The 16,492-nt window shown below is 41.1% G+C and overlaps 1 protein-coding gene across 1 annotated transcript in view; it reads right to left on the bottom strand.

Annotated features, from left to right (window-relative positions):
• LOC107592445 (trinucleotide repeat-containing gene 18 protein-like) overlaps window positions 1–16,492 on the bottom strand; it is a 77,878-nt gene that overhangs the window by 44,231 nt on the left and 17,155 nt on the right. The window contains exons 3-5 of the mRNA XM_016281962.1: window positions 13,350–13,490; window positions 5,776–5,880; window positions 3,278–5,023 (exon numbers count right to left, since the gene is read on the bottom strand). Coding sequence (XP_016137448.1) covers window positions 3,278–5,023; window positions 5,776–5,880; window positions 13,350–13,490 — 1,992 coding nt within the window. The remainder of the gene's footprint in view (window positions 1–3,277; window positions 5,024–5,775; window positions 5,881–13,349; window positions 13,491–16,492) is intronic.

Genomic DNA, 16,492 nt, shown 5'->3' with positions numbered 1-16,492 from the left:
GAGAGAGAGAGAGAGAGAGAGAGAGAGAGAGAGAGAGAGACACCATGTGAACAGCGAATCGATTCCTCTTTCACATACACACAGTTATGTTAAAATACCCGTTTTGGCAAGTATTCTAGTAAACACAGTCTGTTATGTCTTAAGTGAACAAACAGCTGAGAAAAAAAACCTGATGTGTGTCAGTATTAGGTCCGTGCATTTGGTCTTAAAGAGACAGCAGCCAATAAATACCTGTTTCTGTCTGCTAATCAAATAACCACAGCTTTAACAAAGATTAATCTGTATTTAACTTGTGTAGTGAGCACTATTGTGTTATTTTACACTTAATTATTACATTTCTGCACCTGAATACTACCGTTACTGACTATTTGTAACTGTGTTTTGTTGTATTCATCAATGCTTGTAATTTGTGTAATTGTTCGTGTTTTATTACTAACTACTAAAGCTAGTAGTTTTGCTGTGGTATAGAAGTACTTAAAGTAAGCTTTATCTAATTGGTTTTTTTATTTTTGCTGATCCGAAAAATTATCCGATCAGTGACTCAAAATCTGTAATATGATCCGAACCGTGAGTTTTGTGATCCGTTGCACCACTAATCATTTAAGATACCAATACATGCATTTCTGACCATTCTTGGCTTTAAAAAACCAAACCCTAGTAGCGTCTGCCAGTCTGGCAAGACTTGAAGGATTAGTTCACTTTCGAATTAAAATTTCCTGATAATTTACCCACCCCCATGTCATCCAAGATGTTTACGTCTTTCTTTCTAGAGTCGAAAAGAAATTAAGGTTTTTGATGAAAACATTCCAGGATTATTCTCCTTATAGTGAACTTCAACGTTTACCAAACGGTTGAAGGTCAAAATTACAGTTTCAGTGCAGCTTCAAAGGGCTCTACATGATACCAGACGAGGAATAAGGGTCTTATCTAGCGAAACGATCTGTCATTTTCTAAAAAAATAAAATAAAAATGTATATACTTGTATATATGCTCATCTTGTGTAGCTCTGCAATGCGCATGCGTCCTCGGTGCAGTCCCGTTCTAAACAGTTAGGGTATGTCGAAAAATATCATTTTCTCCTCTAACTTCAAAATCGTCCTACATTGCTGCAGAAGTACCGACCCAGTGTTTACAAAGTGAACATGCAAAGGTCAAACACCCTTTGTTAAAATAAAGAAGAAAAAAAAAAGGTAAAACGGCAATGTAGGTTGATGATTTAGGACGATTTTGAAGTTGGAGGAGAAAATGAGATAGGAGTTTTTTTTCCACATACCCTAACTGTCATGAACCGGAATGCAAGTTCACGCAGAGCTACACAAGACGAGCGTTTGAGGCTAAAAAGTATATAAATTGTAAAAAAAAATTTTTTTAGAAAATGACAGATCGTTTCGCTAGATAAGACCCTTATTCCTCGTCTGGTACCGTGTAGAGCCATTTGAACCTGCACTGAAACTGTAATTTTGACCTTCAACCGTTTGGTAGCCGTTGAAGTCCACTATAAGGAGAATAATCCTGGAATGTTTTTCATCAAAAACCTTACATTTCTTTTTAACTGAAGAAAGATTATTTATTATCAGGAAATTTTAATTTGAAAGTGAACTAATCCTTTAAATGTTACCATTTTCTCTTTATAAATACACAGCTCCAGAAACAGCCCAAACTCCAAAGGTGTTTATCAGTCCTAATACTCAGCACCAGTCATAAGCACTGTCTTACACATCTATGAGATTGCAGACCGACTGTGCAGACAAAACCCACGAAGAATCTATGCAGAGTAACATATCACATTTACAAGAACCCATTGAGGTCCATCAGTCACTTATCAATATTTCAACACCACTGTGGTGTTATATACAGTTAAACTGAAGAAAGATTATTTATTATCAGGAAATTTTAATTTGAAAGTGAACTAATCCTTTAAATGTTACCATTTTCTCTTTATAAATACACAGCTCCAGAAACAGCCCAAACTCCAAAGGTGTTTATCAGTCCTAATACTCAGCACCAGTCATAAGCACTGTCTTACACATCTATGAGATTGCAGACCGACTGTGCAGACAAAAAAACCCACGAAGAATCTATGCAGAGTAACATATCACATTTACAAGAACCCATTGAGGTCCATCAGTCACTTATCAATATTTCAACACCACTGTGGTGTTATATACAGTTCAAATTGCTCTTCATAGAGACACAGCCATTTGGAGAATCATCAGACAAAACAAGCAGCATTTCAGAATTCAAACTAAACTAAAAGAGACTTTTTTTGAAGTCTTTGTTCAAAATACCACAACAACACAGCCCTCTATAGCAAAAGATAAATGAGTAGAAAGTATCTGAGCGGGATTTAGGTAGGAGTGTATTGACCCTTTCAGTACTGACAGTCAGCGGCTGAGAAGAGATTGTGTTCTTCTAAACCGAGGAGGGGGACGAAAGTGCACACCGATCTCGGTCATGCTCCAGGGAAAAGGTTTCAGTGTTTCCAAGGTTACCAAAAGCCTGTCCGACATGCTATCCGTTTGCATCAAAAAGAGGGCAAATTAGTCAAGCAAAGCTCTGTCCCCAACACTTGTTTTACATGTAAATTTAAACCTTCTCTCGGAGTGTGAGGACTAATGTTATTCCGGCAATTTCCTTGCACACGAGAGCACATAAATTAATGCTATTCTCTCTACTCTTTTCTGTCCCTTCCCGAAGCAGATTCGATTGCTAAGCAACAAACCTAAAGTCATATTAGAATGCACTGCTTGTTTGCCACCTTTAGTAAAGCTCTGTAAATTAGGTTTATAAGCAGGCGGGCATGCAGTGTCTTAGTGAACGGTTTAACACACTCCCTATGCTAACAGGAAACGCTGTTAGCCAAAGCAATAGCAAAGCTCATGCTGTTTAAGAAATGAAACGAAAGAGGGAGCGACCTTGCTGTCAAGCATGCCCACATAAATGGGCTGTAACCACGGAAAATAAGATTGGGTCAGAATGTTGTTCTTCAGTTTTGTTAAAGGCGTGAAAGCATGTAAGAACAGAGACCAGAAATGTACAATTTATGCCACCTTAAAGGGTTGGTTGTATTGCTTTTTTCTGCTGACCACAAAAGAACTGCTTTTGCCCATACAATAAAAGTCAATGGGGTCTAAAACAACAACAACAAAAACCAGAGGCTTTTTTCAAAATATATCCTTTTGTGTTGCACAGAAGAAAATAAGTTGTACAGCTTTGGAACAACATGAGGATAAGTAATTGACTAAAGAATTGTAATTTAAAATAAGAGGCAACACACCTTTGATGGTGCCTCCAAGAATTGGCCTGTCCCTGTCCGATACCGTGCTGGGCTTGCTGCTGTTGTCCCTCTGGCGGGCAACAGCCACCGCAATGCCTACCGGTGGATGACGAACCTCCGCTTCCCCCTGAGAAGAGTTTCCTTCTCTGCCAAAGGACTTAGCACTCTCAGGTCTCTCGGGTTCCTTCTTCAACTGCTTTCCAGACTGCTGGGGTGGAAGGTGCTGAACTCTAGACACGCCGGGATAACCAGCCTCCAGTTTCATGCTGCCCAGTCCTCCAAAAGGACTACAGCTATCAGATCCGTGCCTGGAGCCAGACTCGCTGGAGAAGTTGCCACTGTATTTGATGAGGCTCTGCATGGCCGAAACCTCCCCATGCCCCTTGGGACTTCCGCCACTGCTTCTATGTAAGCCAGTAGTGTCTAGGTACATTCGCTTGCCCTCTTCTTCACCTCGGGGGCCATGGGTGTGTTGGGCCGCTAATGCGGCAATGTGACTGGTAGCATAATTGCCCATCTCGAAAGGCTTCCATTTGGGTTCAGCAGAACCCAAGGCCTTCAACGGATGCTGTTCCGAGTGACGCGTAGCTGGATCCATTCCAGAAAACGGATGGGCAGACCTTTGAGCCCTGTCCCACTCTTGGCTGCGAGATTCAGTCTCGAGTCCTATTTTGATCATGTGTTTTGATGTAGTGTTGGATAAGTCCCTGGCATCTGGGCTGTTTCCAGATTTATTTGTGCACATTTCCAAATGCAAGGGCTTTTTCATGGCCAAACCATTCAACCTAATTATCGAACCTTCCTCTCGTAAAATGTCTTTCTTAAAGTCCCCATGAGGGGGAGACTCGCTCCTAACGGAGGACCGACCATGGTCCATATGTGTTCTCTCATTTCCCACCTGCAGGGCTGATCTGTGCGAGTCCCTCTCCCTACTCTTGTCATTTTTATTATCTCGAGCTTGGGAGGCAATTTGAATTGGCCCTTTTCGCTCATCGTAAACCTCGACAGAAGGCACATAAGTAGGAGCTATCACTCTGTGTTCTTTGCCTGGCTCTTTTGCAGTAGAGTAGAGCGGGTACATGCTGGGCGGCATGTGGTGAGGGGGAGGGTAGGTGCCAGAGGACACCAGTCTGGGCGGGAGATGGGATGGGTTGGGCTGCAGAGAAGAGGGACTGGCATATGACACATGCAGAGTGCCAGCTGATGTAGCAACCGAATCGCATCTTCTCTGCTTGTCGGAGGAAAGGTGGCCCCCTGGTCGGCTGGTTTCTTCATCTCGGTCCCTGTCCCTCCTGTCCTGTTCTGTACTCTGGTGTCTGGTTGGCGTGCTGCTGCTTGTCCCGCAGTTGCCAAGTAAACTCTGGTGAGATTGTTTGGGTTTAGTGTCCATGGTGCTCAGAGCAGGCGAGTGCTGGTGAGAGAAGGGCCAAGTGTGTTCTGCAGTTTTCGCAGACCTCTCAGAGTTGCTCACTCTTCGCTCATCTTCTGCCTTGACATCCAAGGTGAGGTCCACCACACTGTGCGGCCGTGACTCCTCTTTTGGCCTTTCTCGTTCCTTCCTTGGGAGGGAGTGGCCTAAGTCACTCTTACAGGGCTTCTCTTTTCCCAGATCCCTGTTCGAGTCTTTAGAGCTTTTGTGAGGAGGCAGGGCCTCCTTTTCCCTGGAGAAGGAGCCGGGCATGTGAGCCACTGGGCTCCTGGCCATTGCAGACTGGGAGTGCACTGAACCTGGCAGGTAAAACCCCTCTGAGAAAATGAGAACAAAATGGAAAGAGTGAGCCTGTCAGACCTTTAGACATCTGGTGCAAAAGATAAGACTGTTCAAAGGCTCTAAAGTGCAGAAAGTATATAAAAAGATCGACCACATACTATTAAATTGTTAAAACACTCTAAATGAGACTATCTGCAAGTACAGCAGAGCAGAAAGCAAAGGACATGTAAAAGTTCAAGCGCTAGCAATGTGCTGCCTGTTGAGGCAGAATTAAGTCTAAAGTTTTACATGGTAATATTTTACTGTGACAGATAAAGTATACTGCAAAAATGGCATGGTTTAAAATAATAAATAATATTTTTCATCCCCAAATCAAAATATGAAAAAAAGAATCTTTCACAAAACAAATAAATAATGATAAAAGTAAAATAATAACTTTTTTTACATTTAATTAAAATTCTACATAAATTCAGTATAAGAAAAACTACCACGAAATACTTAATTTTAGCAATTTTAATATTAAACAATAATTATTATTATTAGCCTATTATTTTGCATTACTGTAGGTAATTTATGTGTCAAGAGTCCTAAAATAGGCTTCATTTTATTTTTTTCTCTTTTGAATTTGGTGTGAACTATGACCTGGATATTTCTTCACAGTTTAGAGAGATTCACCCTGATAGATAACTTTATATACACATTCAGGCCTAAATGTTATGATAGTCATATACATACATAAATCACAGTGATAATGGTTAAACATGTTATTTTACAGACATATACAGACCTTTTTGGGAGTCAAAGAGAGCATGTTGGCTGATCTGTGGATGCTCAAGGTGGCCCAAGGAAATGTAATGGCTGGGGTACAAACTGCTTGGCAAATGAGGAAAACCTGGAAAACAGAGAGTACAGACATGTTAAATATTGTTATTTAAGAGAATAAGGGAGTGGCCAAAGCGGTCAGTTCTACTTCCAGTATTTAATGCCGCATCTGTATCTGGCTATCATCAGGCAGAAGGAACGTTAGAACAATAACCTTTGAAAATAGATTATGACAGCGGCACTTGAGTCATTGACTGACTGTACGTCGGTCCACAAACCTTTTTCCAGCCGATGCGAAAATCTTTTGGTGTCATTATTCAAAGCCAAATTATGCACACTTACAAATACACCGATTTGACGATTTATTATCTTATCAGTTCATGAATCTGCTTCATAGCCAGAGCAGCAGCTCACCTCGGCCCAATCATAAAATTGACTTATCACCACCCAAAGCAAAGGGAGAGAAATATTTCTCAAAACTGACATCTGGTAACCGGGGAGCGGCCATTCACACATGCAAAGTCATGAATTTCATCTAAGATTTCACCAAGGGCAAAGAAGCACAAATGCACATTCATAACATCAAACACTACAAAAAGCCATGAACAAAAGCACAAAGGAACACACAAATAGTGCTGACACATAACACTATCCCTCCTTTAAAAAAATATGCTTTAATGAAAGACAAAAGGGTTGTCAGGGCTAAGAACAAACGGCTCTCTAAAGATAGAACTGCTCGACATTCAAAGGGGAGGATGAAATTTAGAGCATAATCCTCTGGAATATATATAAGGTCATGCAAGTCCATTCATCATTCCTGGTTGTAGAAGATACATTCAAATGGGGTGGATCACATCCTTCACTCAGAACCTCCATTGTGAGACATGCAATGCATTGTGGGTGGGGCATACTTGCATTTAAAACCAGCAGGACGAGAGGCACATACGAGACCTGTTGCTGCTTTTATGAACCGACTTGGCAGGCCCGTACAGCCCTGTCCCCCGGTGCACGCAGATCCAAGTGCGACTGCACGAGGACAGGCAAATTAAATGTTTGTTTTCGGACGGCCGCGTCTTACAGCACGCAATTACTCAGAACACCAGCGGCAGCGTCATACAGCCTTGGCAGTTTGGCGAGAGGTCAGGTGGTGCTGGAATGACTCATAAGAACACCCTGAAGAGAAGAGTAACCACTAAATCAAGAGAACTCAGAGTAAACGGTGTGTTCGCGCTAAACGAGATGAGAATGGCTTCTGCTGCAAATGAATGGAGCGAAATGAGGCTGGAATGTGCGCTTCTCCCATCCCTCTGGCAAAATTGCAACACGTTCAGAAAGGCTTTGCTGGAAAAAAGGTCAAGCAGCCGTTATATTGGATTTATGGCCAAGCTACGGGACGCATGGCTGCTGAAGCACCTTTTAAGGTTTCACAACAAATTACTACAACTGAAGAAGACCAGAAAGCAGAGGGTTAGAGCTAATTTCCAAATAAACAAAGATTAAGAGGGAACATTAACAACACATCCACCCATGCATAGAAAACTTCATTCTTGGCATTCAAATTTGCCGTTTAAACAGTGTGAACAGACCGGTCACCTCTGTGCGCAGATATTGACAAGTTAAGTTTATGAACAACAGCAGGAGTGTCTTAGGTGTAATGGATTAGTTCTTACCATCAATGCAATTTAAATCAGGTCACATCAACCATTATGGATTGACTTGTGTGCGCCCTGGAGCGGTCAGCTCTTCGACGCAATGTTTAGAGAGAGATAGAAGATACGGGGTCCTGGAGAGGCAAGGTCAAAGGTCGGCCCATTTCAATGAGTGTTACCAGAGCTCTGAAGCAAGTTTTATCGGGGGCACATGAAAACAGCCTCAAAGCCTCAGAAAACAAAACCACGTCTTCAAATCTCTGCATGGTCTCTCTGTGGATCTCATATGCCATAGATTAAATTCCTCGGACAGACCAGGCAGGGCTGCTTAAAACACAGTGTCAACAACAGGCTAAATAAAGGACTGAGTCAGCCCACAAAGCTAGTGCGGTAAAATTATTTAGTCACATGATTGCCAAAATGCCAGTGGTTATGATATTTATCCATTGTACGGGTGGCAAAGACATTCATCGGTCTATCTGTCTAAATAAGCTACATTTACATGGAAAGACTGCATTCATTTTTTATTTTAATTGGGAGTTGGAGACAAAGCACTGCAAATAAAACACCAGGGTTACTCAACACTTATCTACAGTCACAGCCTCACAGTCAAAGCAAAGTCTTCGTAATTAGTGATAACAGTAACATGAGAACCTTAAGTGTTATTGACGGTCTAAAAACAAAACAGTCTAAAAATACAACCTTGCTTTAAAGTGCACATTGCACAGTGGGTGTCTTTATGGCACTACATGTAAGAAGAGCGGTGGTTCAAAGGCTGTCACTTTATTTAGTACATCTCAGGTGACTGGGTACTGCTATGCCTCTGATTGCATTCCCACACCATACTGAGAGATGATTGAAGGCGTCCTACTCTTAGCAACAGGGTTAGAACTGTGGCACCGCATTTATTTCTGTGTTCTTCTGCATGCCTCGTGAGGGGTGTGGTGGAGGCAGGCGTGCACTCAATGTACATCACAACTAATCTCAGTTAATCTCGCTTTCTCTAATGTGAAAGAGAGAAAGTCTCAGCCTACACTATATCTGCAGACTAGCTAATTAGTTTTGACAGTTAATTAGTTTCCTACAGTTCTGCACCACAATGTGCCTAATGCAGAGAAACTTCCTGACCAGCCAGGAAGCTAGATACAGGGTTCCCACACATTTTGACCAATGAATTTACATGACTTCTCAGTGCCCTCATGATTACTGGAAAGAAATCTCTCTTTTTTTTTCCATTTTCAACATCCATTTGTATGCATTTTAATTAAAGGATTTGATTTTAACTGTCAGTCTACAAATGTTTCTAATAAGATTTTGTACAACTAATATAACATTCAAGAACTCATTTAGATTTTGTTCACCAAATTTTGTGTCTCAGTTGTTGAATGTTAATACAAATAATTAGGCCTTCACGTTAAGACAGTTGCTGGAAACAAAAGTAGTTAGTTAAAAGAGTAAGTGGAATTTCCCCATAATATTTGGTTTAGTCAGTGTGAAAGTAAAGAGGAAATTTGTGCGTTTTCTGGAGCACAGAACCATTTAACCTAGCTCATTCTTTAGGGATCTATTACTAAGAACAGGGGAAGGTTTAAAAAAATAAATAAATAAAAAAAAATAAAAAAAGGGCTACGTGTGGAGAGGGGAATTTAGCTCAAAAAGGAAGAGTCAAAAAAAAGGAGGCCATTAACTAAAGCAAAGATGCTACGACATAATTTTGCTGACATAAAAGAGAAATACTGTTCCCTGAGGTTAAGACTACATAAAAGTCACAGAAAAAGGCTTTGAAGGAGAGGAACTGTTTCAAGACCTGTATTTAGGTGCAGAGGGGCTGCAAAGGTCAGAAGAAGCTCCAACGATTTCAATAAACCCATTTGTGTGCACCAGAAAGAGGCACCTTCCAGAATTTCTGCCAACGTGCATCCGCCTCTACTCTCATCTATTACTAAGAACAGGGGAAGGTTTAAAAAAATAAATAAATAAAAAAAAAGGGCTACGTGTGGAGAGGGGAATTTAGCTCAAAAAGGAAGAGTCAAAAAAAAGGAGGCCATTAACTAAAGCAAAGATGCTACGACATAATTTTGCTGACATAAAAGAGAAATACTGTTCCCTGAGGTTAAGACTACATAAAAGTCACAGAAAAAGGCTTTGAAGGAGAGGAACTGTATTTAGGTGCAGAGGGGCTGCAAAGGTCAGAAGAAGCTCCAACGATTTCAATAAACCCATTTGTGTGCACCAGAAAGAGGCACCTTCCAGAATTTCTGCCAACGTGCATCCGCCTCTACTCTCCCTCTTTTCATTATCTTTATTATACATCTACAATTTCACAAACACATCAGAATTCAAATCCGTCATCTGGACCCCAGGGACGCCACAGGAAGCGCAGCAGAACATCAAAGCGCTACCTACGCCAGCAAATCCATCATCAGTCAAAGAGGGGCATTCCTTTCTGAGCAGTCCAACGTGTGACGAGAGCAGCAGGCATGGATTCTCTATCAATCACACAGCGCTGCTCTGCAGCCATCATCTCCTGCACAGTCCAAAGGTGAGCGGACCTCAAGGGCCACGCATCTGATTACAAACCACAGACCACTGCAGATAAATTAAGACCAGGGAGGACACATTCCAGGGATACTCTGATTCTTGTCTAATATAAACAAGAGACGAGGTTCAAACTGTCACCCAAGCCACACAAGTCTCCACTGTTGTGGAAGACCTCGTCCTCGCAAAAATCTCATTAGTGCATTCGCATAAATTGTGTATTTTAAGGCTAACCGCCGCCTGAGGGGTTATCGTGCAAATACCCACTACATATATACGAGCTCCACGTCCTAACAAACTGTAACATTTCACAGTTCGCTGCAATTCATGTTTCATTAATTGAACTTCAAAGATAAATCCGACAGCACGGCAGCGTGTTTTCCCTCTGATTATGGAGTATTTGCAATCTGCAGCGGAGGGAGTGTGGCGTGCCTGATTGTTTCACACATTGTGTAAAAATAGCCAAAATTCCACAGCTGCTACTTTGACTTCCTTCAGTTAATAAGAGCCAGGTGCACCCTTCAGAATAAACGGGCCTGTTCAAATATTTTCACAGGCTGCAGAGACAGTGTACACTTCAATGTCAGCTATTCATCGCATTTCTACCCCGGCAGAGCGAGGTAGGCTTGCTATGATCTGTGCCAAGGTTTTAGACCATTCATCTGTACTTTCTCTGTGGGGACTTGAAACAAAGGCCTATGGGTACAAGGCCCTTCAACAAACCTTGTTAATAATCTGCCCACACCCTTTTACCGAGCTAGCATTGCTTTTCTTTCGATTGTTTGGTATACATGTGAACCATTTTGAGAGCTGAAATCCCTGTCTTCTCAAAATGGCAGGGGCTGGAACGGCTTCAGTGCCGAATGAATCATCTTGCTTGAGCGTGCAAGTTTGAAGTTAGAGCACAGATAAGGGCTTGACTTTACACACTAAGATGAGGAGGAGAGAATATGAAGGAAATGTGTAATGCAACCGCAGGGCAAAATAAAAGAATCTCAAAACTCTCAAGGGCTCAACAACGAGAATGGTTTTATGGACCGCTGAGTTTTGGGGCAGTTTACGTAACAGCCGTTGGCCCTGTCGGCCTATTGTTGCACTAACACTAAAGCTTATATTGGTTGTTCATATACATGTCTTGCGCAAACTGAAATATCTGCTCACAACGTTAGCTATTAGATAATGTAATATAAGCCAGGTTTTATCTAGGGCTGGGCCGATAGACAATGCCATTGTCCATTGTCGATGGCTGTCAGACATCCCAATTTTCGTCATCAGAAGTGTCTGCGGAAGTCCGTGCACATCATCCAAGTGCAGCCCAATTTTTGTGACCATGTGGAAGGTCCGTGTACAACAGCGCAAGCGAGAGGTGAATGTTGAGACAGAGCAAGTCAAGTAGGTGATACTGCGCTTGTGTCGAGCTCGTCTGTCCACGCTCATCCGCAGCTGAGTTTACTTTGAAAGCTGTGCGAACATGGCTGTGCACGAGACGAAACAGAATGCTGAAAGTGAAGTATACCCGGGCCTTTAGTGGTCATTACTGCCACAGTGTTACATTATACTAGTTTAATTTTATTGCCATTTATAAACCTAAATTTAATTGTTTAAAAAAAGTACATCACTATTCAAAAGGTTTTTTTAAGAAATTCTTTTATCATCAGAAACACATTCAATCGTTCAAAAGTGACAGTAAAGTCATTTAAAACGTTTCAAAAGATTTCCATTTCAAACTAATGATGTTTTTTTTAAAGTTTCTATTTATCAAAGAATCCTGAAGAAAATATGTATCACAGTTTCCACAAAAATATTAATCAGTTTCTCTAATTCATATTAACACTGATAATAAGAAATGTTTCTGTGCAGCAATCAGTATATTAGAATGATTTCTGAAGGATCATGTGACACTGAAAACTGGAGCATTGACTGCTGAAAATTCAGTTTTACCATCACAGGAATAAATCACGTTAAAATATATTCAAATAAAAAAAAGTTATTTTAAATTGTACTATTACTATTATACTATACTATTGTGTAATTTGAACTACTGGTCCTACAGTACTAACTAGTACAGACAACAGACAAAAATGTCTTATTTTAAGCCCTTATAAGCTACTTCAAGCTAAAGACAGCAATATAATATACATAGTACTGTTATACAAAGAACTGCAGCACTAATATCTATCTTAAGCTCTGTCAAAGCTCTTAGATATTGACTATTGACCGACACCAGCTATTTCAAGAAAGGAATTGGTTACAATTACGCTGCAGCAGAGCGGCTGTCAGATGTGGCCTATTCTACATTAGGATTGCGGGGATGAAATTGATTTTTTATTGTCTTTTCTACAGTCGTTGCACACCATTCACACCAATCTAGTTTATTGACTTCAAAAAAGAGAGAGAGCGGGTAATCCATCATAGACATCAGACATGACTGCATATTACTGGCCAACAGACTTAACCAGCTCCCCCCCCCCACCCACCCCACACACACTCGCTTATCAAAAACAATACTGCACCTTTACCTGCTCAAGCACAGTCCACAGCACATGCTCATACTTCCAATACCAAGTCGATTCCCATTAACTTCAAATACAAAGCCGCCTAAAAGTCCCTGTGGGTCGTATAGTAGAGGGTGTGTTTTTTCCATTAGCCCGTCCACCCAGTCCTGCCGGTCACCCAGACCTCTGACTACAGCCTTTGTCTGAGTTCACTGATCTGCCAACAAACCTAATCGTTAAACCCAATACATTCAAGCTGCCTCTTGCAATTGCAGGTCTTGCTTCGTTTTAAGCGTTGAAATGCTCCAACGTTTCTCCCCATTTCTCACAGGACACTTATGGAGCTTTTCCACTGCATGGTATGGCACAGTACAGTTCCCTTTTGGGGGGTTTTCCACTGGGTACAGTACCTGGTACTTTTTTTTTGTTCCAAAGGTTCCAAGTGAACCGTACCATTACCAAAGGGTGACGTGTAAACTCTCGAGAATCGTCACTACCTACGTCACTGAACTTGCGACACAAACACAACCGCTAGATTTAAATCAGCACAGCCAGCGAAGGATCGAACGCAACTGTTTTGAACAAGCGCACCTTTTGTAACAACCAAAAAGTGGCTGTTTCGTTGTCTGTTGAGGTTGATAGCAGAGGAGCGGATCCAGTGAGAGCTTGATGGGGCGACGCGGAATGAAAACGTTTTTCAGGAGTCGCGGCAATAGAGGCGGCGATATAACAACATGTGAATAATCCTGCCCACTCTAAAGCGGTACTGAACTGCAGTGGAAACGCAAACCGAGCCGAGCCGTGTCGAGTTGTACCACGCAGTGCAAAAGTGCCAATAGAAAGACTGAGATTCTTACCTTCATGAGGGTAAGAAGCCCAGAGCTGGGCCATTTGCAAGCTGGCTGGGTTTGGGGCTCGAAAGGCTGGATCCGACGACCCATGAGCACTGCTGACGTATCCGCTGAGGAATGGGCTAGAGGCCCCTGGGAAGGCATCACCTGCGAAAGAGAGGATCAAACGTTTGCTTATGAAGTGACAATAAAATGAAGCCGTAAAAAGTCCGTAAGCGCTGTCATTTGATATGATGACATTCCACTCAGGAGAATAGCCTTGGCAAAAGTGGAATGATTAGTCTGTGGTTTTCTTTTGAAATCCAGGAACCGCAAACATGTTCCTATTGCCGGATGGCCTTTTAATTCCCTTCAAAAGAAGAATGTTTACCAAGAGGCACAGAAAGACCACAAACACGAATTGCTTTTGCTTGTAAACAAATGTCATGAATAATTATTACTCATCCTAAATGTTATGTTAACTGTCATTACAATAGCCACCAGATGTGCAGCTTCAAAAGGGGGAACGTCTAAAAAGAGTGTTTTCATTTTGCCAGCTTTGACATCGGAGCGAGAGACGACACAGAGACACGTATGGTATTTGGTCTGCTGCCTCCTCAGAGCTTTTAAAGTCGAACAGATAAAAACAACAGTGATAGCACAAGCGGTTTCTCCACCGGGATCTGCAGAAACATTTACAAATGTTTGTTGGGTCTGTAACGACTCTGGACAGGTCACTAAAAATCCACGGGAACGGATACGTGGTTAAAGTTTCACCCTAGTGCAGGACATTGCTTGCATTTAAATCAACAAATTAAACCTTCCGGTCCATCCATACGCCACACTATCTATTCAAGCATTATGTATAAACAGAGACAACTGTGGAAATTAATGAGCCCTTCCCCCAATACAACTGCCTTCGTTCCCACATGCCTTTCCTCAATCCAGCGTGAGAGGAGCACTTCACACTTATTACTCAAACCAGAGATGGAGTCGGACACACTTTCACAGATACACACACACACAGCACTTGCTCCTTTGGAAGACACCTTGGCACAATGGGTCCATTTTTTGCATGTGCAAATAGTGCATTAGCATGACAAGAGGAGGAGGAACAACAAGGCATCAACAGCAACATGAGACTTTTGTAGTAGAGGTTAGCATGCGATTAACCTAGGAGGGAAGCAGTCTTGCTCTGCTGATGAACCGTTGGGCCATTGTATCGCACATCGCTAACAGCAGATGTGAACCCTTTGGACTACATCTTCTAAACATTAACCACCGGACTGATTATACCCCTGGATGGGGTGCAAATGGAGGAGAGGAGATAGCAGAGCAGGAGGAGATCCATACTTGGAAGATTTGGTAGGTTATTCTGCAGTATGCAAGACGAACACCACAATTTACAGCGTCTGCAAAAACAGACATTTATTTCCTTGTGAAGAAAGAAAGAATTTTATTTAAAAAAGTTATTCTAAATGCAGGATCACACACCACTGGGCTTGTGAGTCTAGATCTATTGACTTTCAGACTCATAAGCCTTTTCTTCAAACACACAGCAAGGGCACTGCCTCATTCATTTGAAGATCTGGACTATTGTAGGGGTCACGTGAAAAGAAGCCATGGGTTTTGTTTACCCATATGATTCCAGTCCTATAATGCAAAGAATGAGACATTTAGGAGACACATCTAATCCAATGCAAAGAATGGCGCGTTTACAACAGGTTCATCCCTTTCCTCAGGAGTGCAGTGGTTACTGGGTAACTCAGCAACTGTCCAGTTTACGGATCACTCGTTTGGTTTGAATTTAGGACCTTTAAGGTTACTCTTTAACCACTACACCAACATACCTTTGTGAAAAGTATACTTGTTCATCAAATGTCTTATTTCAAAATTCCAAGCATTGATATCGAGTTGGGCAAATATGAAATGGTCACAACTCGGTCTGATTTGATTTTGAAATGATTCATAATTATTTCCAATAATATGCTGAGGATTGCAACTGAAGAGATGGATTGCACTGTAGTCAAATATTAACAAAATAAAACATCAGATTATACATTCACAGTCCCAAGAACTGAATTTTTGTTGAAGAAATTCAATGTGCATTTGAAGACTTCAGATAGAAAAACCTCTCAGTCCGTCTGAGATTTTTTGTTTTATATGAGCATAGGGCTGGGCGATAATTCGATAACGATAATTATCGCAATATAATTTTTCCTCGATAAAACGATATGAAGAGTTCGATAAATGTTCGATATATTGTTTATGAGCCAAAAGCGGAACGAAACAGCGCGACTCATTTGAATCGCTCCACACGGACCGTTTATCCACTCAGATCAGCTCAAACTGCCACGCGGCGCGATCACACGAGCATTAAGCAGCACTGTGAGATCCAGTGTGAAGCGCTTGAATTCAGCGATGAACACAAATGACTCGGTGATTTAAACTAGTTTAAAGCCAAACAGGAGAAACACTGTGTGCAACGAGACAGTCAGAAGGCTTTTCAATCTACAAATCTCCATCATTTACCATGGATTTACTGTAGTAACACTCACTGCACCATGGTATTGTGGCAGAAATTTGGGATATTCACACTGAATTTCATTAAAATAATGGTATATACTTGTAAGCATGTATTGTGCATGTGCATTTATACTGAATGTTTTTAGACTGTTTTTCATACAAATAGGCTACCTAAAAACCATATAGTTATATTTTTACCATGGTATTGAGGTGCAATGTGTGTAGTTTTAACGGTGTTTATCATTATTTAAATGTATGCTACTATGGGAGACCAATGCTTAATTTAAAAAATAAATAAATAAAAACTTTGTCAGAATAAATTTAACCATATAAAACTTTTCAAATTCAAAAAGATGTTACTGATTTTGATAATGAACAAAAATGTACCTCTGCATCCTAACTCAAGCTACTATCAAATGTGCATTTCTAAGAGACAAAAAGTGATGATATTATTAATATTATCAGGCAACCCAAACCTGTTTCTTAATTGAAACAATGTTACTCATTAGAACAAGCAGAAACTAAGAAATACATTTTTCTATTTAGATATTTTTAAGGAAAATTAATGGTCTGGTTTCTACAACTTTCACTTTGGAGCAAAAATCTGGCTTTAAACTTGAAAGAAATAAAGATTTGACATTTAT

The sequence above is a fragment of the Sinocyclocheilus grahami genome, unplaced genomic scaffold (assembly GCF_001515645.1).
Source record: "Sinocyclocheilus grahami isolate Dianchi unplaced genomic scaffold, SAMN03320097.WGS_v1.1 scaffold9.1, whole genome shotgun sequence".
NCBI classification, from domain to species: Eukaryota; Metazoa; Chordata; class Actinopteri; order Cypriniformes; family Cyprinidae; genus Sinocyclocheilus; species Sinocyclocheilus grahami.
The sequence above is the reverse complement of the archived record's forward strand: the minus strand, read 5'-3'. Positions and strand labels throughout refer to the sequence as shown.